The 25549-nt window shown below is 39.8% G+C and overlaps 1 protein-coding gene across 1 annotated transcript; it reads right to left on the minus strand.

The window, feature by feature from the left end:
• Positions 1 to 19683: 19683 nt before the first annotated feature.
• On the minus strand, positions 19684 to 24594 carry BCL2L10 (BCL2 like 10). The gene is made up of 2 exons (XM_007479962.3): positions 23709 to 24594; positions 19684 to 20454 (listed from the first exon to the last, which is right to left on the minus strand). The coding sequence occupies exons 1-2, from the start codon at positions 24138 to 24140 to the stop codon at positions 20317 to 20319; spliced, it is 570 nt and encodes a 189-aa protein (XP_007480024.1). The 5' UTR covers positions 24141 to 24594; the 3' UTR covers positions 19684 to 20316.
• Positions 24595 to 25549: the final 955 nt, after the last annotated feature.

The following is a 25549-nucleotide window of genomic DNA, read 5'->3' on the forward strand; positions in this document are numbered from 1 at the left end:
TATATGTATCTGTACTCTGAATCTCTTACCTCTATCAGGAAGGTGAGTGGCATGTTCCATTATGGGTTCCTCGTGAATCTTGGCGTGACAGTGTGTCAACCAGAGTGCCCAGGTTGTTCCATGTTGTTTGTCTTACCAGCAGAGTTATTGTAGAATTACAGTATACTTTAGTCTGCATCAATTTACAGATTTGGAAGATTTATGGGAATTGGTACAAAGTGAAGAATGTGGAAAAAATTATCTATTAGGAAAACATAATCAACCATGAAAGACTCAGGAACTCAGAGCAGTACAATGACCTACCTCAAGTCTCCACCTCCAGATGGAGAAGTTGGTGGATTCAGTGCAAATTGAAGCATGCTTTTTGTTTTCCTCTTTCTTTGTTTGGAATATGGCTAATGTGGAATTTGTTTTGTATGACTTCATATTTGTGATGGGTTTTCTATATCTTGCCTTCTCAATGAGTGGAAAAGAGAGTGGGGGGATAGAGACAATTTGGCTCTGAAAATAAAACAAAACATAAATGAAAATTAGGAAAAAAAATCTTCCCAAGTTTAGCTGACATTCTCCCCTTCATTAATTCTTATGGTACAACAGTATTCCATCACATTCACATGCAATGACTTGTTCAGCAATTCTGTAATTGAGGGGTACTCCCTGACTTTCTAATTCCTTGCCACTACACAAAGAACTGTTATAAATATTTTTGAACCTATGGGTCCTTTTCCTGTCTTTGATCTCTTTGGAATTAGGAACAGTAGTCATTGGATCAAAGAGTATGGTCAGTTTAATGGCATTTTTTTCTTCATCATTTCAAATAATCTTCTAGAATCCAGTGGTCCTATCACATCATAGAAAGCCTTTGTAGACAGCATAAAGACAAAGCTTTTATTTTATTAAGTGCTTTACTATGTTCATAGCAAATAAAATAATACAACAGTAGCTGGGATTGGTCTCTTCCCTCTGCAATTCATTTAGAGTACTTCTTCTAGACCTTTTAGTTTTGGTTCCAAATTGTAATTTCAACTGGAATAGAAACCACCCTCTACCACTCTGAATGAGCAACATTTTTTACAATTTATAATATTATATAGTTACCTAGAAAATCACATTTTGTGCAAGACAGAGAACTTGGGCAGCTAGTTGTGTCATGGAGAGAGCACAAGGCCTAAAGTCAAGAGCTGAGTTAAAATCTAGCCTCAAACACTAGCTCTGGGACCCTGGGCAAGTCACTTAACTTGTACTTGCCTTGGTTTCCCCATCTGGAGGTAAAAATCCCAGGATTGCTGTGAGTATAAAAGGAGATAATATTTAGAAAATGCTTTGTAAACCTTATGTTATTATTATTATTATTATTAACAAGGTATTTTTCTAGGCACCAGGAAGAAAAAGACAGAAATGAATAAATGTGTTATTATTATTATATTATTATTATTAACAAGATATTTTTCTAGGCACTAGGAAGAAAAAAGACAGAAATTAATAAATCCCTGCCCTCAAAAATCTTGTTCTATTAAGAAAACAACATATATATGGAAAAGCAAAATTAAATTGAGATATAAGACAACAAAGACTGAGACAGAAACAGAGAGATAATGCCAATGCTAACCCCTTGGGGTCTTTGGGAAGGTCGTGGGACCAACAAAGGCTTCTGGTAGGTGTTGGCATCTGAGCTGTGCTTTGAAGATAAGATGAAAGGACAACTCTTATTCTTCCCTTTGCTCCCCCCTTTCACTCATTTTGGCAAATTTATTCTCTATCCTGTATAAGTGAGTTGGCATTATTTTACCATTTATAAAGGTTCTTTCAGTGTTTTTAGTACACTCTATTCCAGCCACTCCAATGTCACCTCATTTTGAATGGCATCTCCCTGGGACCAGAGGAAACCCAGTAGGGATAGTGGTGTTCTGGGTGCATTGTAATGCAAAAGGTCATCCGACTGAAAACAAAAGGGCAGGTGGGCCTGGAAGGCCTGGAACTAAAACCCAGTTGAATGTTGATGTTATCTGGGGAGAGGAAGTACAGAAATACTCACACAATCCTCAGGAATGTGAATTAGTATTGAAGCCAGATAGAGGTTGGGACTAGAAAACGAAAGCTAAGTCAAGTTGGGAAAAAAAAAAGTTTCTGGGCTTTATTTGGAGAGGGATTCACAAAATGAAACCCAGGTCCTTTTTTTAAAGTAAGATGTATCAATCCAGGTCAAAGGCAGATTTAGGCACAAGTGACAAGGTGGCAGTCTTAGACATGGATCTGTCTATTTGAAGGTTTTGAACACAGCACCAATAATACTATAATGTTTTTTGTCTTTCCTTTTCAAAGAGGACCAATGGCATCAACAAAGAGGACCAATAGTATCAACAAAGAGAACCAATGGCATCAACAAAGAGGACCAATGGCATCAAAGAGGACCAATGGCATCAATAAAGAGGACCAATGGCATCAAAGAGTACCAATGGCATCAACAAAGAGGACCAATGGCATCAAAGAGGACCAATGGCATCTTGGGTGATGTCTTGACTTAGCAGAGTTGCACAAAATCATTCGTCTTACTCCCTTTTCCAGAGCCATTGAGGACTAGAGGCAAGGTGAAAGTCAAGATGACTGGCCATGGTTCAGAATAAAGTGGATGATCTTTATGTCTTCAATGTCTGACCAAGCTCTTTAGTGCTCCACAATGTTGGCTTCACCTGTGGCTCCAAGAAGCTGTAGCATGGTCAGCTACCACATCCCAGTAAACCTGTCTAAACCAGTTTGAGCATTAGGGAGATGTCTACCCCAAGCTTGTGAAGACTTTCTTGGTGGAATGGTTGGATGAGAACAATAATACTATAAAGCTTTGGGAATTCAAAGGAATTAGTTGAGCTAGCTAAAAAATACTAAAGGAGAGGAAGGTCAGGTAGCTGTGCACAGAGGAATGTCCAGTACTGTCTCTCCCCACTTCCTCCACACCCCAGCTAACCTTTTGCTTGTAAATTGGTCCAAAAGGAGGTGACTTTGAGAGTCTGTGAAAATAGCACCAATGAGGCAAAAACAATGCAGGCATGTCCAACCAATGATGGGCAGGTAGTAAAATTGTCCTGTGAATAATAAGGCTGATCCATTGAAAATAATTGTTTCAATGAAGATCCTCAGCACTTCCCCCCTAACTAAGAGATAAGGGATGGGGTTCATCCTCGATATTAGATTTGGTTCCAAAGTTGTCATTCACTAGCTTAGTAGAGAGATCAGCTGCCTTTATTTGATCAGGACCCAAATCAGTCCCATCAATCCTTTCTTCCAAGTACACATAGAGAAATAGAAATTTAACACAGATACCAAAGACAACCCTTTCCCTTATTCCTGTGTCTTATTGAGTTCTACCTGAATGTTTCAGGGTCCAACTTATATAGCCTACTAACTGTCATCATGGGACATACCTAAACTCCATTTGTTGAAGCATCATTAGATTAGAAAAGTTTTACCTGTCTTGGAAATGGATGTGGTGAGATGATTTCTTCCTTTTCATATTGTGGGATGCTGGGGAGTGCTGCCCTCAAAAGCCATTTGGGTGTACCTAGGAAATACCAGAGGCAGAAAACTGAATGGAAGAAGTGGAGAGTTCATGCCTTACTATGAGCACACAAACAGAAATTCTTCAAAACTGATACTCATATCTTTTTCAGTATAGTAGAGTCTCAGATGTTGAGATTTCAGATCCTGCCAAAAATGACTGCTGTTCCAATTTCTAATCCCATACTTTTGTTAGTTTTGATACACTTTAATACAATGTACTCTTGTCTACACGAGGACATAATCCTTTTGAGTCATGCAAAGTTGGAAAGGAGATTAAAATCTCCATGCAATGGGGGCTGAGCCATGCAATATTTATGAATTATCATAGTTATTCATATCATTGGAGAGAAACCTGGATTGAAGCCCTATATGAAAAGATTTATTAGAACTGTGGGACATAGGGAGGTCTCATCTGCACGTGGATGGAGGGATTCAGGACTTGTTTGTACCCATTCAGTTCTTTGATTTTTTTTTTAAACCCTTACCTTCTGTCTTGGAGCCATTGCGTAGCCCTTACCACTCTTCTGAAGGCAGAAGAGTGGTAAGGGCTAGGCAATGGGGGTCAAGTGACTTGCCCAGGGTCACACAGCTGGGAAGTATCTAAGGCCAGATTTGAACCTAGGACCTCCCGTCTCTAGGCCTGGCTCTCAATCCATTGAGCTACCCAGCTGCCCCCTCATGTAGTTCTTTGAGTTGGTAGCTCAGTCCTAGGAGCACCATTTGGTGGCTTATCCAGTGACCTAATCAATAGTTCTTCAAGCAAATCTCTTAGCACCAACACCTTATTTTACATTTTTAAAAATTGTGATTATACAACTAGGCTCTATGGGCAACATGATATGAAGACTGGGCATAGGATCATATATTTAGATATGATCTAAATATATGATGATCTGCATGGAGGTCATCTGGTTTAACCCTTGCATTTTATAGATGGAATGAGGCCTAGATGAATTACTTGCCCAAGCTAGCACAGGTAGTAAGTGGTAGAGTTTAAATTGAAACCTGTTCTTCTGGCTCTAGCTCTGGAATTCTTTCTACTATGCTGTGGTTCCCCATCACAATAAGTTTATTTATTTATTTGAAATTTTTTATTTAATTACTTGATTTAGCATATTTATCCATGGTTACATGATTCATGTTCTTTCCCACCCCTCCTTCCACCCATCTCCCATAGCCAATGAGCAATTCCACTAGGTTTTACATGTGTAATTGATCAAGACCTATTTCCATATTATTAATATTTGTACTATAGTGATTGTTTAGAGCCTACATCCCCAATCATGTCCCTATTGACCCATACATCACAATAAATTTAATTCATTTAAAATGAAAAGATATTTTCACATGTGTTATATTGGCTTCAGATCCTACACTTAGGTGTGCTGTTATCATTTCATTATTTTTAGTCATGTCTGACTTTTTGTGACCTCTTTTGGGGATTTTCTTGGCAAGATGCTGGAGTGGTTTGCCATTTCCTTCTCCATCTCATTTTAGAGATGAGAACAGTGAGACTTAGAGGGTTAAATAACTTGCCCAGAGTCACACAGTCAATAAGTATCTGAGCCATACTTGAACTCAAGTCTTCAAGGAAAGGGCACTTGCTGGGTATGCTGAAGAGGGACTTCATTTTTAGGTCTGTAGCCCAAAGATGGCCTTGGTTTTCTTGGCTATCAGGCCATACTGTTGATTCATATTGAATTTGTTATCCATGGATACGCAGAGTTTAGTTTTAAAACCAAATAAAGTTTACACAAATTCATCCGTTATCTATTCAAACCCCTTCATTTTGCAAGAGAGGAAATTGAGGTCCAGAGTGATGATATGACTTACTAAAAGTCATGCAAGTTGTATAGTGATGTGCACACTAACCAGAACATATAAAATAATCTAAAAATTAATTGACTTCCATGATAAATCTTATGACATTTTAATATATGGCAAAATACTTTTAATATGTAATATCAATTCCTTTTTTGCTGTAGTCATTTGTTTCACATGATTTGGTAGAGAGTAAACAATTTTTTGATACCTATTCTTTAATTCTTCATCATAAAACCATACTTTTATCATGCTAGATCTTAAGCATACCGTTGACAAGTTGTACATCTTTCTAAGTCTAACTTTGATTATAGCCCATAGGTTTTCTGTTTTTTCTTTATTTATTTTAAGCATTCATTAAAAAAAATTGAGTTCAAATTCTCTTTTCCTCTTGCCCCTCACCAGTCTATTGAGAAGGCAAGCAATATGATATCAATTATATGTGAAGTCATGCAGAATATATTTCCATATTTACCATGTTGCAAAAATACAATAAAAACAAGAAACAAAGAGAAAGTAAAAAAGTAGCTTCATTCTGTACTCAGAGTTCATTGGGTCTCTCTCTGTAGTGTTACAAGGGAATCACTTTAAAAGACTGATATATATTAATTTAAGGTCGCCAAGGAATCAGCTATGTAATTCCTAATTGAAAAACTCAAGTCAGCCGTCAGCCTTTTTTGGAGTTTAATTACAATAGGAGCAAGAAAGGAATTAGAGATAGAGAGAGAGAAAGGGGAGAGAAGGGAATAGGGCTTAAATACCCCCTCTGTTTAGGCTGGGCCAAAAGGCCCAAGCCCTTAGATAGCTGGGGCAAAGAAAAGAGATCAGTCCCTATCACTCACCTGACCAAAATGGAGAAACAGTCTCAGAGGCCCCCACCTTCAGCTTCCTTCAGAGCAAGCTTCCTCAGAGCCCAGGAACCACACCGACCAAAAAACTCAACCTCCTCGAGTCTCCAGACCCTCCTATCTTTAAGGAAACCATCCAAGTTGCCTCCCCTCAGTCCTCACATCTACCAATCACTCTTCATCAATTTCCCTGTCAATGGAGGCTCTCGCTTAACCCAGGACCGCCCAGAGGTTTCTGGCTTTTGCACATGTCTGTTGAAGGTCATATTTTTCAAATGATTAAATCTTTACTCCTTTGTTACAGCCCTTTCTAAATCCTGTTAACTTGAGTATGGTAGAGATTGGAATAATTAAATTTTGATCTAGGCTGCAGCCCTTACTCAATCCTATTAGGACTGAATAGGGTGGAGATTTATTCCAAGTATCTCCATTGTATCAATTCTAAAATCAATCAAGACTCAAAGAAATTCCTGTTCTATGCTTAAGCATAGGTCAAAGTCCTTTCCATTGTTCAGCAAAGGGTTTCTGTCCTAAAGTAATCTTAAGAAGGGAAGAGAAAGAACCTCCCATGCCAATGGGGTTCCCATTCCAATAGACTATCAGTAAGAAATTTTCCAAGTATGAAATATCCCAATGGTGAAATTTCCAACATTTATAAGTCTAAGGAAATTTGAGGTTTACAGTAGGTAGACAGCATTTTTCTTCATTGGTCTTTTGAAATTACTTGATTGGAATAGCTAAGTTCTTCATATTTGATCATCTTTACAATATTGCTGTTACTACATACAACGTTTTCCTGGTTTTGCTCACTTTACTTTGCATCAGTTTATTTAACACAGGCTTTTCTGCAACCATCCTGCTCATCATTTCTTAAAGCACAATAGTATTCCATCATAATTACACATTACAACTTGTTCAGCCATGCCACGACTGTTGAACATTCCCTCAATATCCAATTCTTTGTCACCACAGAAATAAGGGATTTGTATACAAATATTTTTGGCACATATAGGTCTATTCCCCCTTTCTTTGAGCTTTTTGGTGTATAGACCTGGTAATATAATTGTGGATTAAAGAGTACACACAAGCCTATATGTTTTTCAATGGGATTTAAAATAGGTATGTTCCCAGGCCAGGAAACATGATTATCTCTGATTTGTAAATACATTTCTCAAGCTTTTTGGGATATGTCACATGGTCAAGGCTGTGTCACAGTACTCCACCTTTGTTTGGGAGTCTCTGTAATACTGGAACAATTCTTTATATCAATATACTGATCAGAGTTCCTCATTCTCTCAAGAGGAACAAGACTTCTAGACACCGAAAGTAAAACAAACAAACAAACCCAAAACAGTTTTTAGGGTGGATGTTTTGCTGTCTAATGAGCATGTCCAACTCTTATAGGCTCACCTGAATTTCTGACAGCAATTTTTGTGTAGTGTTGGGTCAAAAAATGGAGTTTCCTCAGTGAAAAATATGGGAAAATATTTTCCAATCTTCAGTACTTCAGACTTTGTATAGCCTTTGTATGGTGGGGTGTGTGTGTGTTTTTCATAGCAGCAGTTATCAGCTGTGGAATTGTCCTTCTCTATGGCCTCCTAACTTCAAGAAGATTCTCCTCTACTCCTGAGAAACAGCCACAATCCCAGCAGTAAAGGGCTTTGTAGTCATTTGTCAGTTTCTGACACCTTCTTTCTTTTTTATTGTTCTTTCCCTTATTCTTGAAGCCCTTGATTTCCCCGTACCAAGAACTGCTGCAACATTTCTAACAGCCGTTGAAGTACATTCTTGTAAGAGTGACAGCTTTTCCAAGGCTTTGGAGTAATATCCATTCTTTTAAAACCACAGAATTAAAAACACAGCAGAACAGGGATATGCGGAAAGCAAGAAACCCAGCATTTAGCTGACAGCGAGCTGCTCAGTCCAGTTTCAGTTGCTCAGGGTCAGATGATCTGAATCAGACTAGTGTCAGCAGAAGCATACATGAGTAATTCACATGCCAGTGTAAATAGAAGATTTGGGATCTGAACCCAAATCCTCTAAGAGTAAATCTAACATTTACATATTTCCTAGAAGGCTTGCAAAGCACTTTCCAAATATGATCCCATTTTATACTCACAACAACCCAGGGAGGTAAGGGTTATTGCCTCCATTTTATAGATGAAGAAACTGAGGCAGGCTGAAATGAAATGACTTACACAAGATCACACAGCTATTAACTATCTGAGGCTAGATTTGACCTCAGATCTTCATGACCTCAAATCCAATTCTCTATCCAATGTACCACCACCTGGCTGCTTCTGATTCCAAATTCAATTTACTTTCCATGGTATCAGGTGACATTTGTCATTGTTGTTCAATTGCTTCAGCCACTTTTGACCCTTCATACTTCTGTTTGGAGTCTTCTTTTTTTTTTAAAGCCCTTACCTTCCATCTTGGAATCAATATTATGCATTGGTTCCAAGGCAGAAGAGAGGTAAGGGCTAGGCAATGGGGGTTAAGTGACTTGCCCAGGGTCACACAGCTGGGAAGGGTCTGAGGCCATATTTGAACCTAGGACCTCCTGTCTCTAGGCCTGGCTCTCAATCCACTGAACTAACCAGCTGCCCCCTGTTTGGAGTTTTCTTGGCAAAGATACTAGAGTGGTTTGCCATTTCCTTCACTAGCTTGCTTTATAGATAGGGAACATGAGGTAAAGGTGGTTAAGTGACTTGCCCAGGGACATACAGCTGGTAAATGTCTGAGGTCACATTTGAACTCAGGTCTTCCTAATTCCAGCCCTGGAAGTCTATCCATTTTGCCACCTAGCTGCCCCATCAGGTAATATACACAGACATTATTTCACTACATGGTTATTGGGTCATGAATAGCAATAGATATTGCTATAATTAATATTGCCCTTATGTCTCTTCTCTGTTATTCACCTCCCTCCACCCCACTTCCCCAGCATCCATAATCTTCGTGACTGACAGTTACCCTCACTAACACTTCTAATCTTCATCACAATTCTTGAAGAGCTAAGCGTTGGGTCTCTGGAACGCAATTATCAGTTAGCTCTGCTCCCTGGTCCTCATTCTGCCTCTTTCTATCCTAAAGATAGTGTCCTACCTGCAAACTGGGGAGAATTAAGGTCTGGAAGTGAGGACGAATGCTTATTGATGGATTGATGGCTGATGACCCACACTACACCTCTCTGGCTCTGTTTCCTCATCTGTAAAATGAAAGGGTGAACAGAATGATCTTTGAGGTCCTTTCCATGTCTAAACCAATATTCCAACCCTTCACCTTTCGTGCTTTAGTAATAATAATAATAAAGATTAACATAATAATGATACTTCTCCATTTCTATAGTAGCATAAGAGATTTGCAACGCTATTTGTTTCATTATCCTATTTGATTCTCATAAGCCAGTGAAGATGTTATAATAATCTTCATTTTATAGATAGGAAAACCGAGTTTCAGAGGTTGAATCTTGAGCAGAATTACAGAGCTAGCAAGTAATTGAATTGGGATTTGAATCTAGGTCTTTTTGTCTTCATTTTTAGCTTCAAAAAATCTGTGATTTCATCAGAAAGTCAAATTCATATCATCCTATGAAACCTATGAAATGGAGCAAGACTAATCAGTAGGATTATCTAGCTGGCATGACTTGAGGGGTACCTGAAAGGTCCTCCCATGCCAAGATATCTTCAGTACGGTCCTGAAATCATTAATGAATTAAACAATTGAGGAAAGGAGTGGATGGATGCTCATGGGGCCAGATTTCAACCCCTGCTTTTCAACTCATATCTAAACTCCTTTGGTATCGGTGTTAGACAAATCCTGTGCATGCCCTCTACATGGCTACAGAAACAACAGAACATACTTCCCAATGCTGATGACATGGTTTATATGATCTAAGAGCAATCTAAAGAAAAAACTCAACCCTCTGGCTAACACCCAGCGGACAAAGGAGCTTGAACATCTTAAATTGTTGCATGCTGTAATACATTTAGATGTATTATAACATTTAAAGAGATGAGCCGTGTTCCTGTTGGATCATCAGCAAGCAATATACATGACTAGCTCACATTACATCAGCTCTACATTACATCCCCCTCCTCCTCTCTCAACTAAAGACCTTGGCTTTTTCTTTCCTGAAAAAATGGAAGCTATTCACAGTGAATTCTCTTGACTCCCCTTTTTATCTCGGAAATCCATAGACATCATTCTCCATTTGCTACTTGCCAAAACCAGTCTCTCTCTATGTGCCAGTATACAGATTGCCTCTTCAATTATCATTCTCTCTTGCCCCCCCCCTCTTTCTCTCTCTCCTTTCTTCCCTCCCTCCCTCCCCCTGTCTCTCTCCCTCCTTTTTTCTCTCCCTCTTTCCCCTCTCTCCCTCTTTCCCTCCCTCTCTCTCTTTTTCTCTCTGTCCCTCTCTCTCTTTCTCTCTCTGTCCCTCTCCCCCTCCCTCTCTGTCCCTGTTTCCCTCCCTCTCTCTCTTTCTCTCTCTGTCCCTCTCCCCCTCCCTCTCTGTCCCTCTCCCCCTCCCTCTCTGTCCCTGTTTCCCTCCTTCTCTCTCTTCCTCTCCCTGCCCCCCTCCCCTCTCCCCCATAGAATACCTCTCTTCTTTCAAAATGTAACTTAAGCACAACTTTCTATAGGAGACCTTTCAAGATCTTTCTCCACAATGCTAGTTATATATAATTTGTATTCATTCCTTTAAATTTATTCTGCCTATGCTTCCTCTCTTGATAGAATGTATGCTCCTTTAGAATAGAGTTGAATTTGTTTTTCTTTTTTTGTGTCTAGTACCTAGCATAGTGCCTGACCTAGTAGGTATTTAATAAATGTTTGTTAGCCAATCAATAATTATTTATTGAACAGCTCCCAGCAATTTTGATTTAGTTTAATGTCTTTTGTATTTACATAGAGTTGACCTACGAAATATCTAGTTGATCCATTTTTCTATGTCATTTGCAAAATTGTTGCTGATGATACAGTCCATTATGTAATCTAAAGCTCCTTATAAGTTGATGCAGGCAACAAAAAATAGCATTTTTTTAAACCCTTATTTTCTGTCTTAGGATCCATACTGTGTATTGGCTCCAAGGCAGAATAGGGGTAAGGGCTAGGTAACTGGAGTTAAGACTTGCCTAGGGTTACACAGGTAGGAAGGGTCTGAGGCTAAATTTGAACCCAGGACCTCCATTTTCCAGGCTTGGCTCTCTATTAGTGAGTCACTTAACTACCTCCAACAAATATCTTTTTGAATTCAGTGATAAGAAAATGTTTGCTTCCGAAGATGAATTTTCATGCTTTCTTTTACTGGTCTTTGTGGTATCCTCTTCCCTTAGCTTTCAGGACATTCGGAGCTAAATTCTGGGCTCAACAGCAGTAATTAACTCATTTCAGACACCTAGTAATCTTTATGCTTCTCTTCCTTTCATTTTTGTTAGCTCTGTCTTCTTTTTTAATTGTCTCTTTTGCATTATGTTTGATTTTATAAACCATAGGTAGCCTGTGAAAGTTAAGTGAATAAATGTATAATGTCTTGGTCAAAGGGAGCTCCATTGTGTATGGGAAACTCTCTGAGGGATGTAGATCAACAACCTGTCAGTAATTTATAGTCTTCAAAAGATCCCCAAGGCCCTGAGAGATTAAGTGGTACCTGGTCACAAGGCCAGGAGATGTCAGAGGCACAGATCTAAACTTCTGACTTTCCTTACTCCAAGTCACCCTTTATCCACTGCCAAATTTTTTCCCCTAGGATCAATGAAGTCCATTTTAGAGGTAGGATGTTCAAAAAAAGGAAGTATCTTAAAAAAAAAAGGCCACTGTGAACATGCACACGACTTCAGATAGGAAACATCATTTTCTTATTTTAATGTAAGTGCCAAATCATATTCTATTATAAACCAATTTTCTTTTAGCTTATTAGACAGATTGAATTTCTCTTATGATCATCATTTGCCATTAAGCTATTACTGTCTTCATTGAGTTCTATATAAGACACTGAAAGCATTCCAAAGTTTAATAGAAATGATTTTTTAAATAGCTATTGTTTGGAATTATCTGTATCACCATATTTGACTATATTAGGAATATTCTTGGCTTTAAAAAAGTACATCTATGATAGAGTTCATGAGTGAGTAGATTTTGTTTTAAAGAATATCTTTTCCTTTGAGTCAAATGAAAATTTCTTTAATGCAATGGGTCTTGTTAGCCAATCACTTGGGGACAGAGATTTCTGAATGTACTTAATAAGAATAAAGGCATTTGGAATAGTATGCTTTAGATGCCCCTCGCCACAACAAATGACTTCGGCAACATTCTGTCTTTAAAAGATCTCTTGTTAAGCAAATAGGATGTTTATAGAAACTGCTAAGTCAATATTCTGACCCCCCAAGCCACATCATCATGCCATATCAGGCTACTTAGGAAACCCAAAGTGAGAAAACCATAGGGATAAATAGATGAATATCACCCAGAGGATCATGGAAGAGTGTGTGTGTGTGAGGAGGCTGAAAGATATAGCTGATGAGGATTTATGGAGCACTTCAAAGACATACAGGAGTAAAAGATGTCAGAGAGATTTATTCTGGGAAGAGATGTCAGTTGGTCATATGATGAAGATGAAAAAGGACTGGTGGATAGACAGTGTTTCTCTCCTAATATGAGAAGAAACTGAGGAAGGTCTCCAGTGGATGAATTTGCCCTGGAAAATTTATGAGAGGATCACACAATCATAACTCAAAGGTCTAGAGCTTTAAAGGACCTGAAAAAACCATGTAAGGCAACCCCTTCATTTAAAAAAATGAGGAAACTAAGGAAATCAGCAGGAGTTGCATAGCATGGGCTGGCATTGGTGGCTTGAAGTCTGCACCATTGGAGGGAACATTCATGGGATCATAGATTTAGAGATGAATTTAAAGCTGTAAAGGACCCCCTGACCATCTAATAAAACTCCATTCTCTTACAGATAAAGAAACTGAGACCCAAGGACCCCAGAGAGCATCTAATAAAACTCCATTCTCTTACAGATAAAGAAACTGAGACCCAAGGACCCCAGAGACCATCTAATAAAACTCCATTCTCTTACAGATAAAGAAACTGAGACTCAAGGACCCCAGAGACCATCTAACAAAACTTCATTCTCTTACAGATGAAGAAACTGAGATCTAGGGAAGCTACATGATACATAGAACTAGTAGGTGTCACAAGAGGAATTTAAATCCAGGTCCTCCTGACTCAAAGTCCAACATCCTTATCTACTACATCTTGCTACCTTTTATCTGCACCCGTGAGATTAAAGATAGAGTATTGAATATAGACATGCATTTAAACACATCCTTTTTAAAAGACTCTTACCTTCTGTCTTAGAAACTATACTGTGTCTTGGTTCTATGGAAGAGTGGTAAAGGCTGGGCAATGAGGGTTAAGTGACTTGCCCAGAGTCATACAACTAGGAAGTGTCAGAAGCCAGTTTTGAATCCAAGACCTTTTTGTCTCCAAGCCTGGCTCTCTATTCCTTGAGCCACTTAGCTGCCATCCATCTATACACATCTAAAATTGGGCTCTAGCAGATGAATGTTACTCTTTAACTCAGGTTTTACAGCTGACTTGGATTATGGTGTTTTAAGTCATTTTGTGAAATGAGAAATTGACCAAGCAACAAACACTTGTTTCAAGGCAACTCTAAAACATTTCAACCTATAGAAATAAAATTTTAAGGAAAAGGTCAAAGAGAAAGCTAGTCTGAGGCTTTTATCTTAAGTGCAGGAGGAAGATTTCTATATAGGAATGCAGATTACATTCAGTTAAAGAGGCAGATTAACTTTCTTTAATGAGTTCCTATCACAATATAGAATTCTTCTACCATATTTTCCCTATGTAATAAAATCTTTCCAAATACACTATTAGGGATGGCTCTTAGTAGAAGAAAAAAGGGTGACTTCTTAGGAAAACCATTAAGAGGTCTCCCCAATAAACTGCCAATGCATACTTGCTTTGTAACAGAAAGTATGAATTTTTGCAAATTGAAAATCTGAATCCATTTCAATTTCTCTAGATGACATTTTGGTTTCAATCAAGCTAGACTTACTCAACACAAGGTAATTCAGAGAGGGAGGAGTACTAACTTCTGGGATAGAGATGGATGGAGAGAGGGGTGAGGAGGTATTTTAGGAAAGGGTTCCAGTAGGAGGCAGTCCCAGGTTCAGTCTTGAAGAAAGCTAAGGATACCAAGGGCGTGTGGGAAGTGCTGGAAGATCTTATTCTCCAGTGAAAGCATCCTCAAGGTGAAGAATCTCCTCTAGACTAGAGGGACAGCAGTACAGGAACTGTAATTCCAAACCATTTTCTGTTGTGCTCATGGGGTAGCCTGGGTTCAGTTCTAGGGGACCTTCCTTTAACAAAAGTGGGTGGGCCCCCTTTCCTCATACTCATTGTTTCAATGAGCCCTCCAAGCTGACACTTAGTAGAACAATGAGGGGACAAAAAGAAGTACTCAATGTCCAATATGAATTGGGACAGATAATTTATTTCTACAATTAATAAAACAAAACAAAAACAAAGACACCTTACAAATGTGCATTAATAGGACAAAATTCAGTCACAACCCCCCCCTCCCCACTGGGTACAATGTTGAGTTTATTAATGGCATAGAACATAGGAATTCTGTACTTCTCAATAAAGGGGTGCCTTGGCACAGGAACTATGGAGTATGAGATTTCTAGTGCAGGAAAATAGATTTGTTATACGAACTCTCCAAGTCTTTCAAACTGAGTCCATTCCCCATATTGGGATGGGGTGGGATCACCACGATAAAGAACAAAAATTCATCCTTCTCTATCCAGTAAGGATGTCACATCTAGAGGATGAAAGTCACAATTTAAAATTTGATGATATTCTCCCTAAAGTAGTGGAGTCTTTTCAAATACCCACAGTGGCTCCTATCAGGGGGAAAGGGGGAATTCCAAGTGATTATTTCTTCTTTTAAGAAATAAACACTTGGGATGTAGCATGTTCAACATCTCTAAAAAGTCATTGAACCTGTCATGCAGTTTCAAGTTATCTTAAGAATTCTTATGGTTCCGTGCTCCATCAAGGTATTGGTTCAATTTCCTTTGTCTTGTAATATTTATTGAGAGACATTTTCATCCATTCAGATATTTTGGTAGGCATATTATGTTGATTTTAGTATCATCCTATTTATCTATTTGTGTTCTAGGATTGTTTTTTCTAAACCCTTACCTTCCATCTTGGAGTCAATACTGTGTATTGGTTCCAAGGCAGAAAAGTGGTAAGGGCTAGGCAATGGGGGTCAAGTGACTTGCCCAGGGTCACACAGCTGGGAAGTGTCTTGAGGCCAGATTTGAACCTAGGACCTCCCATCTCTAGGCCTGGCTCTCAATCCACTGAGCCACCCAGCTGCCCCCAAGCTCTAGGATTTTTAACTGATTGAACTTATTTCTCCTAAGATCTTTGTTAGTTTTTTCTCCCTCTCCCTTATGTTATTGTGTGAGTCATTTTACTCAACTCTTTTCAAACTCATTTTAGTTTTACTGGAGTGTTTTGTCATTTCCTTCTTTAGCTCATTTTACAGATGAGAAACTGAGGTATGTGTAGTTCAGTAATTTGTCTGAGTCTGGATTTGAACTCAAAGATGAGTCTTTCTGATTCCAAGTCCCATACTCTATTCATTGTGCCATTTAGCTGCCTTACCAAGGGCCACATAGCTAGTATCAGAGGCCAAATTTGAACTCATAAAAATAAATTTTCCTGACTCTAGGACCAAGCACTTTATCTACTGTGGCACCTAGCTGCCCTCCCCCCCCCATATATTATATCAATTATTTTCTGACTCCTTCCCTTTTGATGGTGGATCCCCTGGAGGTGAGTAAGCACTAGCCCCCAAAGTTTCTTCTCACATTAGGAAATCGACTGTCTCAAAATCCTACGGATGGAGTTGGACCCAGCTAAATGCCAGTCTCTAGGCCTGGTGTAGCTGCCAATATTGGGACCCTCCCCCAGTTCTCTTTCTTCATTAGTTCCCCAAACAGTGCATGTAAATGTCTGGGCAAAGTTGGGGCTTGAAGTTCACTGCCTCTTGCCACAGAGTAGCAGATGGGGTAATGGAAAAGGCAGCATATGTTGGCAAAGATTAACAGCATCGGCAGCAGGGAAGCTATTAACTGGATCTGGTAGTGATCATGCCCTTTTGGGGCATGGGAACTGGTGCTGAGTGAACCTCGTTAGGGATTAGTATCCTTTACTGTTAATTCATAAAGCTCTTACTTTGTTAGGATCGAGATTTTTTTTTTTTAGTCTGTAGAACAGGTGCATTTGCTCTGTGTCTGCATGACACTTCTTTGGGTTTTTTCGAGTCAGTGGAGATTGGAGAACATATTTAAACCTTCATCTTTTTTCATTCTGTGACCTTCAACTCATTTTGATTTTTGAATTTGTATCTCTAGAACTTAGCACAATATCTGGCATACAGTAGATGCTTAAATGCTTTCTTCATCCATCCAGTCATTCATGAGGATCTAGAAAATACTGTCGGGTAATTTGGGGAAATGGTAATATTATGAAAAGGACAGGACAGTTAAAAGGAGATACTTTGTGAGAGCCGTTTGGGTTAGAGATGACTAAGAGATACTGAGCTCAAGTACAGAAATTGGGGAAGATGAGATCCAACAAGTACATTTTGAAGATTATTGATCCTATACTTTTTTCCCCCTTAGATCGTATAGAACTGTTCCTAAGTCTTCTGGAACAATACTCACTTCCATTTGTTCCACAAGTAGTCCTAGTCCTAAAGAACTGATATTCTATCCACATCTAGCGCGCAACTCAAATCAATGCAAAACCTACCTCAGGAACTTTTGAGAGTCTGGAAGAGATGCTATTAACAGGCACCCATACTGGGACATAAATAGAACAGTTACTATGTGACCAAATCTAAAATCTTCACTGAAAGCATGGTGCTTGGCCATTTTATATAAAAGGTCCTTTTTTGCTCAGTTTGGGAGACAACCAGGAATAGTTGGTTTCCTAATCGTTTTTAAAAATATATATATAAACCCTTACCTTCTGTCTTGAAGTCAATACTGTGCTCTAAGGCAGAAGAGTGGTAAGGGCTAGGCAATGGGGGTCAAGTGACTTGTCCAGGGTCACACAGCTGGGAAGTGTCTGAGGTCAGATTGGAACCTAGGATCTGGCTCTCAATCCACTGAGCTACCCAGCTGCCCCCTAGTTCTTTTTTTTTTTTAAAGTCTAGATCTGTGATTTCATTGATTTATGTAAGGAAACTAGTTCTACCAAAGCTTTGGGGCAACTGCTTTGATATTGAAGACTATTGCTTGCGTTCAATAAGAGATAAAGCCATTTGTTGTGGCTCGGTGACAGCTGGTATATGTTAGAGTTAAGACCTAAAAGTTCAAGTGAATCAAATTCTGTATCCTTACTTCTTCAGGCTCTCTTCCACTTAAAAAGTTTGCTATCATGGAGCCATTTTTGCTCTTTGTGACCCCATTTTGGGATTTTCTGAGCAAAGATATTGGAGTGATTTTCCATTTCCTTCTCCAGCTCATTTTACAGATGAAGAACTGAGGCAAGGAAGGTTAAGTGACTCGTCTAGGGTCATATAGCTAGTAAGTGCTTGAGGCTGGATTTAAACTCACAAAGATGAGTCTTCCTGATTCCAACCCCAATGCCCTATATCCTCTGTGCCACTGAGCTGCCCTCTTAAAAAATACAAGTATTAAACTAAGGGAAAATTGCTCAGGATACAAATTATTCTGGATTCTGTTGTAAGCTCTCTCATACCCAATTAAAAATGCATGTCCTATTAGTGGCAGTTCTTTAATATCATCCTTCAGTCTATCAGTTATGGATGGATTCCTGGTAAAACATTAACAATCCTGAAATACGGCTATGGGAAGTACATAGAATTTCAGTACAAATTAACAGGGGATAGAACACAGAACTATGGATCTGCCTTCAAGCTCATGGAAGGTTATCCCAGAGGGAAGGTACTAACAGTGGAGACTGAGGTCAGTGGTTTTGGGTGCCAGGGGGCAGAAAGAAGGGCATTCTACACGCGAGTCAGCATCGAAAAAGCACGGGAGTTTGAAGAGTGTAAGGAATAAGTAGACATCTTGCTTGACTTTGCTTATTTGTTATAAGTTTGGTTTTTTGAGGGAGGGTGATTAGGAGGGAAAAAAAATGAAGGTACGAATGTTAAAAAAAAGGTAATCATTGTCACTGGATGATCTCCATAAGTATGAGGCTAGAATGGTAGGAAGGGGCCAGGTTGTAAAGGGCTTTAAATGCCAAAGGGAACATTTTATGTCTGATCCTAGAGGTTAAAAGGAGACCCCTAGAGTTTGGTAGTATTCTCTATCTCAAATTCTGATTCTGGAAGGTGACACCCCAAAGTTTCTTCCAAGATTGAATAGTATCAACTAAACTTTCATTTGGATTTTAAATAACCCATTAAAAATCTTTGAAGGAACCTCCTTTGCTTTTCACTTGGTTACTAAAGGCCACACTATCTTCAGACAGACTCTTAAACATGTCTAAGTATTTTCTCCTGCATCTGTGTGAAAGTCAAGTGTTATTGGCCTTGATTTACATACCACCCTAGTTGTGAAGCAAGAGATTAATTCATTTATGCCCAAAGGGCTTTAAAAGAATGCATGTCCTTTGATCAGGCAATACCACTACTAGGTGTGTATCCCAAAGAGATTTTTAAAAATTGGGAAAAGATTTGTTTGTACAAAAATATCTGTAACTGTGCTTTCTGATGTGGCAAAAATATTGGAAAATGAGGGAATGTCCCTTGATTAGGGAATGGCTGTGAAGAAATTGTGATATATGTTGGTGATGGAATACTATTATGCTATAAGGAATTAATGGATTTCTATAAGAACTGGAATGACCTCTATGAACTGATGTGGAATGAAAGAAGCAGAACCAGGAGAGTATTATATACACAGTAACTGGAACATCGTGGGATGATCAAATATGACTGACTTTGCTACTAAAAGCAATGCAACGATCCAGGACAATTCTGAGGGACTTTTGAGAAAGAATGTTATCCATATCTAAAAAAAGAATTGTAGGAGTAGAAATCCAGAGGAAAACATATGATTTATCATTTGTTTATAGGGGTGTATAATTTGGAGTTTGGGTTTTAAAAGGTTACTATAAAATTAATATAGAAATAGATTTTGAGTGATAATATGAATATAACCCAATGGAATTGTTTGTCAACTGCTCACTCAGCTGCCCCATCATCATAACTTCTAAAGAAGAGGATTGCCTATAGAAACTTACCTATTTGTGGTTTGTATTTCTTACTTTCTTAATGGAGGTGAGAGGGAGGGAGATCATTTTGAATTAAAAATAAAATTGATCTTAAACAAAAGAAACAGTATTTTAAGAAAGTCAGTTAAAAAACACAATATGCTTAATAAGAAAATGATTTTAATAGAACTCATTAAAATGAATAAAAAAAGAGGCTACACTGAAGTGATAAATACTTTGAAAATATATTAAGATCTATTGAGACAGAGACCCCAGGAATTCCAGAATTCAGAGGACTTTGAACTATTTACTAAACTGTAGCCATCCAATACTTTATAAGGAAAGGTATCAGATACCCATTATTAAAAGCATTTGAAATCTTAGATAAGACATGAGGCTTTCCTCCATCACCTTACAAAACACACCATAAACTGCTTTTACAAAAAGGAAAGTACCAACATTTCAAATCCCCTTCCACAAAAGCCTTTGAACAGCCAACCAGTTTATAAGGAGAATGGGTCGTGAGTGGGTGGGTGGGTGGGAGCAGTGGCTGAAGACATCAGTTTTTATGGCAATGTTTAAGATGACTCATTCTTATCAAAAACTAAAAGATACACATTTTCAAATGCTCCTTTAACAGTTCTGTTCATCTGTTTACTTGTTCATGTTCACCCAATTGCTTCTTCCTGCTTTTATAGTCTTAAACTGTAGGTCACTCATTCTGTCTTCTGCACCTGGTCCTCTTCCAAATCTTAGGTCTTTGCTTCCAAGACTGGTATAAACAGTTTAAAATCCATTATCGTACGACTAATAAAAGAGCTAATCCCACTAGTCCAAATCCTGCTGCTGCTGCCATTATGCAGCACAGTGTATTATTACTTGAGTCACTTGGTGGAGGAGATTGCCTTTTTTCGAAGTGGTGGTGAAAGCCAGTCTGGATGGAATAGAAGAAAAAATGTTGATTATTTCAGACTTTCCAACAAAGTAGGCATTTTAATAACCACTTGTTCAATTTAGTCTATATCCCCCAGCTCCTCTAAAAAAGGCTCAATATATATTTTTTTATATTAATTTTTTTTTTTGCTACATGTTAAATTTTGGGCTGGCTCCTTCCCTCCCTTTTCCACCCAACACTAAAGGAAATTATTTGACCCAGATATGTATACATGTAAAATCATATTATGCAATCTTTTATTTAGCAATTTTTTTTTCTGGAGGTGGGTAACATGTTCCTTCACAGGTCCTTTTAGTTGATTTGAATATTTATAATACTCAGAATAGTTTAGCTGTTCAGGTCAACATTACTATTCCTGTATCCAAGCTTTTTTGGTTCTAAAGCTCAATATTTGTTGAAAATTAATGTGTGTTTGTTCTATATAAAAGATTATATACCTGTATTAGAGATGCTTCTTTGGTTATGGGGAATTTAATACTATTTGGAATTATTTTTAAAAGTCACCATTGCAAAAAAGTAATGAAATAAAGAGAAATGACCAAGCTAATAATAATTTGCAAAACTTACAAGTTCTCATTTGTTAATCATTATAACCCTGGAAAATTGACACTAGTATTACCAACCCCTTTCCCCAATTTAGGACATTAAAGAGGTTAAGATACTTGCTCAGGCTGGGTCTTCCTGGCTCTAAATCTAACACTCTACTGTGCCATCTAGCTGTCCCAAAGTGCTAAAAGAATGACTACATCCTTGCTTAGTATCTGGATAGAAAAGTGGAGGAAAAGAGAGATTCCACTGAATGCTGTTATTTGTACCAGAAATAGTGTGATTAGAAAGAACTACTCATTATCAAATTTTATATGTGTTTCTGACAAAAGACAAAGGCTATTTTGAAGTTCCTCAGGTTAAGATTCCCAGTTGACTCTTTTGAGAGGCTAAAGCTGGCTCCAGCCATCTCGATTCAGGATAATCGGAAGTGACAGTAATTAAACTCCAGATGGTTGCATTTTAACTTTGCTGGGTAGAGGGGTTTGCACAAACAAGTTTTACTTGACATTCTTTTGACAAAACTTTGCTTTTTATACAGTTTTCTGTCAAATAACCAATAAAAATGGTTCCCCCCACACCCTTAATGTGTAGGCAAAGTGTCACATTTGATTTTTCCAACAACCTTTTTTAAAGCAAATTCCAGTAAAATGCTAAATGCTGACAGTTTCCCCAATTAAAAAGGATGTTGGATGAAGAGGATTTAGTATTAAAAGTACTCCCCTCCCCCTTAGGGACAATGGACCTGGAATCAAAAAATCCAGAATTCAAATCCAGCCTCAGCCACTTTTTAGCTATTGACCTTGGGCAAGTCACAACCTGTTTGTTTCAGTTTCCTCAAGAGTCAAATGGGGATAATAACAGCACTTCCCCTTTCAGGGTTGTTTTAATGATCCAATGATATGTTTGTAAAGTGCTTGGAACCTAGCTGTAGGAGAAATATATAAAATTCTGATTCCTTTCCCTAGTTTCCTGGCAACACCACATATATATATATTTAGATTTTGTATTCATTCATTAATTATTTTATTTTAAATGACTAGAGTCAAAGCACCTGGCGGTGGAGGGGGATTTTTAAAAATTAAGACCTCTGATTATTCAGAATAGGTCAAGGAAAATCACCCCAACAGCCCCCAGTGTCTTTGGTAACCTTTAAGAAAGGTGGTAACCCACATGAAAGTCCCAACACAAACTTGAAAGTAGTCTCAGCCACAAGTAGGAGAAATAAATCTATCCACATAATATCAAGAACTAAAGGGGATCTTAGCTGCCTTCAAGTCCTTCACTTTACAGGTGAGCAAAGAAGGTGAGGGAATTGGTTTATGGAGGCTGTGGCTAATAAGTGGGAATTGAACCAGGTGTTCTGACTCTCAGGTAGGAGTTTGACTGGCTCTTGGGCATCCAAGCTTTGCTCGATTTGGGGGTGGGTGGTGTATGAATGAGTCCCTAAAGATGTTGGCCAAAGCTTATTCCTTTTAGTCCTTTGGTCAAGAACTGGAGAGAAGAATAGCTTGGGAGTGAGGGGGGTCAGGTTCGGAAGCCAAAATAAGTACCCGGTGCGTAGGCAGCTAGGGTCCTGAAGAAGGTACATTTAAATAGGCGAAATGATTCTACGTTATTAAGTCACTACCCCCCAGTTTTATAGATCTGGAGATTCCCAAGGTCACACAATGTAAGAGGTAGAGGCAACATTTGATTTCCAGTGCTTTGATTCTTGTGTGCAGAGGAGGAATAAGTCGCAAATTAGAATCCTTAGTCCCAATTACATCCCACAGCTGATTTTCCAAGTTTTTGGTCATGAGCTGTCCATATATGGGCAAAACATTTGGACCCGATATAAGGATTTCCAAAAAAGCCTGTGGGAGAGTGGAAGAAAAGTCCTGCCACATTTTTTCCCTATGAGGGGTGGAGGGGAATCCATAGACAAAAATTAATCCAATCATCCAAACTCCCCGCCCCTCCCCCCCCAAGCGAGAAAAGCCCCTGGCAGAGTGGAACTAATGTACTTTTACTGTGTGTGTGTGTGTGTGTGTGTGTGTGTGTGTGTGTGTGCAGGGGGGAACCCAAAGACAAAAATTTTACCCAATCAGCCAATCCTCCCCCAGCATAGACTGAACTGAAGCGAGACTCTCTCCACTTCTGCTTTAGAAGCACCCCTCTCTCCGTCCCCCTGCCTTAAAACAAGAAGCGTCTAGTAATTGCTGAGTTTTACTTTCAGAACCTGCCCAAAAGAAACTAAGCATCCGGTTTAAAAAAACCCAAGAAAAAAAAATTATAGCAACACAAAAGAGCCCTCGCGGCCGGAACGCAGAACTTCCCAGTCCAATTGAAATGGAATTTCCCCCCTCCCACACACCATTGGAAACCCCGCACACAGGAAAGACCCCACCAACCTCCAACAGCCCATGACCACCTACGTGGTTCTGCCCCATAGGACCACCCACCCACCCACTCCCTCTAGGAGCTGGGGGAGATGGAAATGGGTGGGGAACGTTCCTTGCTCAGGAGTTTGCAAAGGACGTGCCTCTTTGTGAGTAAGCCGGCTGGGTCAGGGAAGGGATTGACCTCCGCTGTCCGGTCCCATCCCAGGCCATGTGGCCAGGCTAGGCTGGTTCGCTTCTTCCCCTCGCCCGGCAGTCAATCGGTCCTCCCTCCCATGGGAAAGGGAGAATGCCTCCCATCCTTACCCAGCCTCCGTTCTCATGCAGCCACGCGCCCTTCCTCTCCACCAGATAGTTGCAGAGTTTTTCGGTCAGACGCCGGCTCGTTTCCCTCCGAAGCTGCAGTACCTGCTCCTCTTTCAGTAGTTCCTCCATCTCCAGCAGCGCCCCGGCAAAAACCACTAGCACCGCCACCCGGCCCCAGTTGAACTCGCCTCGGTCCATGAGCTCCGCTACGTTGACGATTACTTGCTCAGGTTCCCGGTCGAGTAGCTGATTCAGGGCGCACTCGAAGAAGTCCTGGTAAATCTGGCGGAGCTCGCTCGACACCAAACGCAGTGTAGCTGCAGCAGGGGTAGGGGCCGGCAGCTCCTGGACGCCTTCCCTCCGGCAACAATATTCCAGGTAGTCAGTTACCAGCCGCGCCGTCTCTTCCCTAAGAGCACACTTGTAATCCATGGTTCTTCTAAAGTGAATGGAGCACAGGACGAGCTTGCAACCACCGTGTCTATCCTCAGGCTGAGGGCTTGGCTTCTTAACTCGCCGGAGGCGGAGTGCTGCTCCTTTATTTCCATCCCGGGGCGGGGCTACAGCTCCTCGCCCCGCCCCTCCCTTCTGTTGGTCTGTCTACCCGCCAGCCCGCAAACTCCTTTACATTTTTTGGATGCTATATTCTTCTTTACTTGGGACATGGCCAACCCAGCACCTTCCCTCCTTCACCTAAGGTTCTCCCTCTCGCCTCGACCTCTGCCTGGGACAAAAGCCGCCGAGGGTGCCAGAAGGGAGGGGAAGTGGGCTTCACTCCAATTCTTTATGTAATCTCTGCCTCCCTATGAAAGGCTCCTAAGGGAAAAGGACCACCACGTCAGAGCCATATGCCAGAGTCCTGGGTAGCGTCCAGTGCTCTCAAGTGTCGTTTCCTTCCTCTCCAAACTGACCAGAATCTCGGGCTAAGGGTGGGGGGATGGGGACAGGGGGCTGGATGGATGACGGGGTTGGGGGGGGGGTTGCCCACATCCTTCCAAATAACTGAGCATGTGCAAAAAGCCAACCTTTAAACAGAGAAGAGTTGGGGGCTCCTTCCGATGGACTTGGACAAAGAAAAAGAGAGAAAGAAAAAGAAAATAGGGATGGGGAAATGGGAAAAGCTCGATTAGGCATCCCAATCTTTGAGCTTCTTGGCTTCCGGGAGAGGCATAACTTTTTCAAATGAAGACTCAGAGCGGTGTGTGTTTGAGCACGTGTGCTCTAGTGTGTGTATTTGTGGGGGGAGGCAGGGAGAATGGGTGTTTCTGAACTCTTCTAATGTCGAAATAAACTTAAGAATTGTTAAGAATTCTGATCAATAAAATGATTAACCCTGATTCCAGAGAACCAAGAATAGAGTATGCTACCAATACTCCTCCTTAGAAAAGTGGAGAGACTTAAGATGCAGAATAGGACACGTTTCGTCAATGAAGGATTTTGGGGGAGTCAACCCTGCATGTTGTTTCAAGAAATTCCCCCCAGGTCCCCTTTGAGGGAGGTGGGAGCATGAGAAAATAAAATTTTGTTTATTAAAAAAAGAAGCAGTTGAGGAAACTGTGAAGGCTGTGTATGGGCTTTCTTATTCTGGTGGGGGGGCTTGGAAAGACTTGTGAGTATTGATACATCTAAGAACACTGGTTTAGGGGCAGAGAACCTAGGTTCTCCATTGTGTAAAATGAACATACAGAAGTAATGTTTCTGGGTCTCAATTTCCCTTATGAAAATAAGTTTAGACTAAAAGATCTTTAATGCCCTTCCTGATTCCAAATCCTATAATTCGACTTAATTTTAAAAGAAAAATGCTTCTTGTTGGGTTTATGCCTCACCTTGTATGTTTGAAC

The sequence above is a fragment of the Monodelphis domestica genome, chromosome 1 (assembly GCF_027887165.1).
Source record: "Monodelphis domestica isolate mMonDom1 chromosome 1, mMonDom1.pri, whole genome shotgun sequence".
Classification (NCBI taxonomy): domain Eukaryota; kingdom Metazoa; phylum Chordata; class Mammalia; order Didelphimorphia; family Didelphidae; genus Monodelphis; species Monodelphis domestica.

Coding starts and splice junctions, on each gene's coding strand:
- BCL2L10 (XM_007479962.3), bottom strand. CDS start 24,140: ATGGATTACAAGTGTGCTCTTAGGGAAGAGACGGCGCGGCTGGTAACT. Junction 20,455..23,708: donor TGCATGAGAACGGAGGCTGG/GTAAGGATGGGA, acceptor TATTCCATCCAG/ACTGGCTTTCACCACCACTT.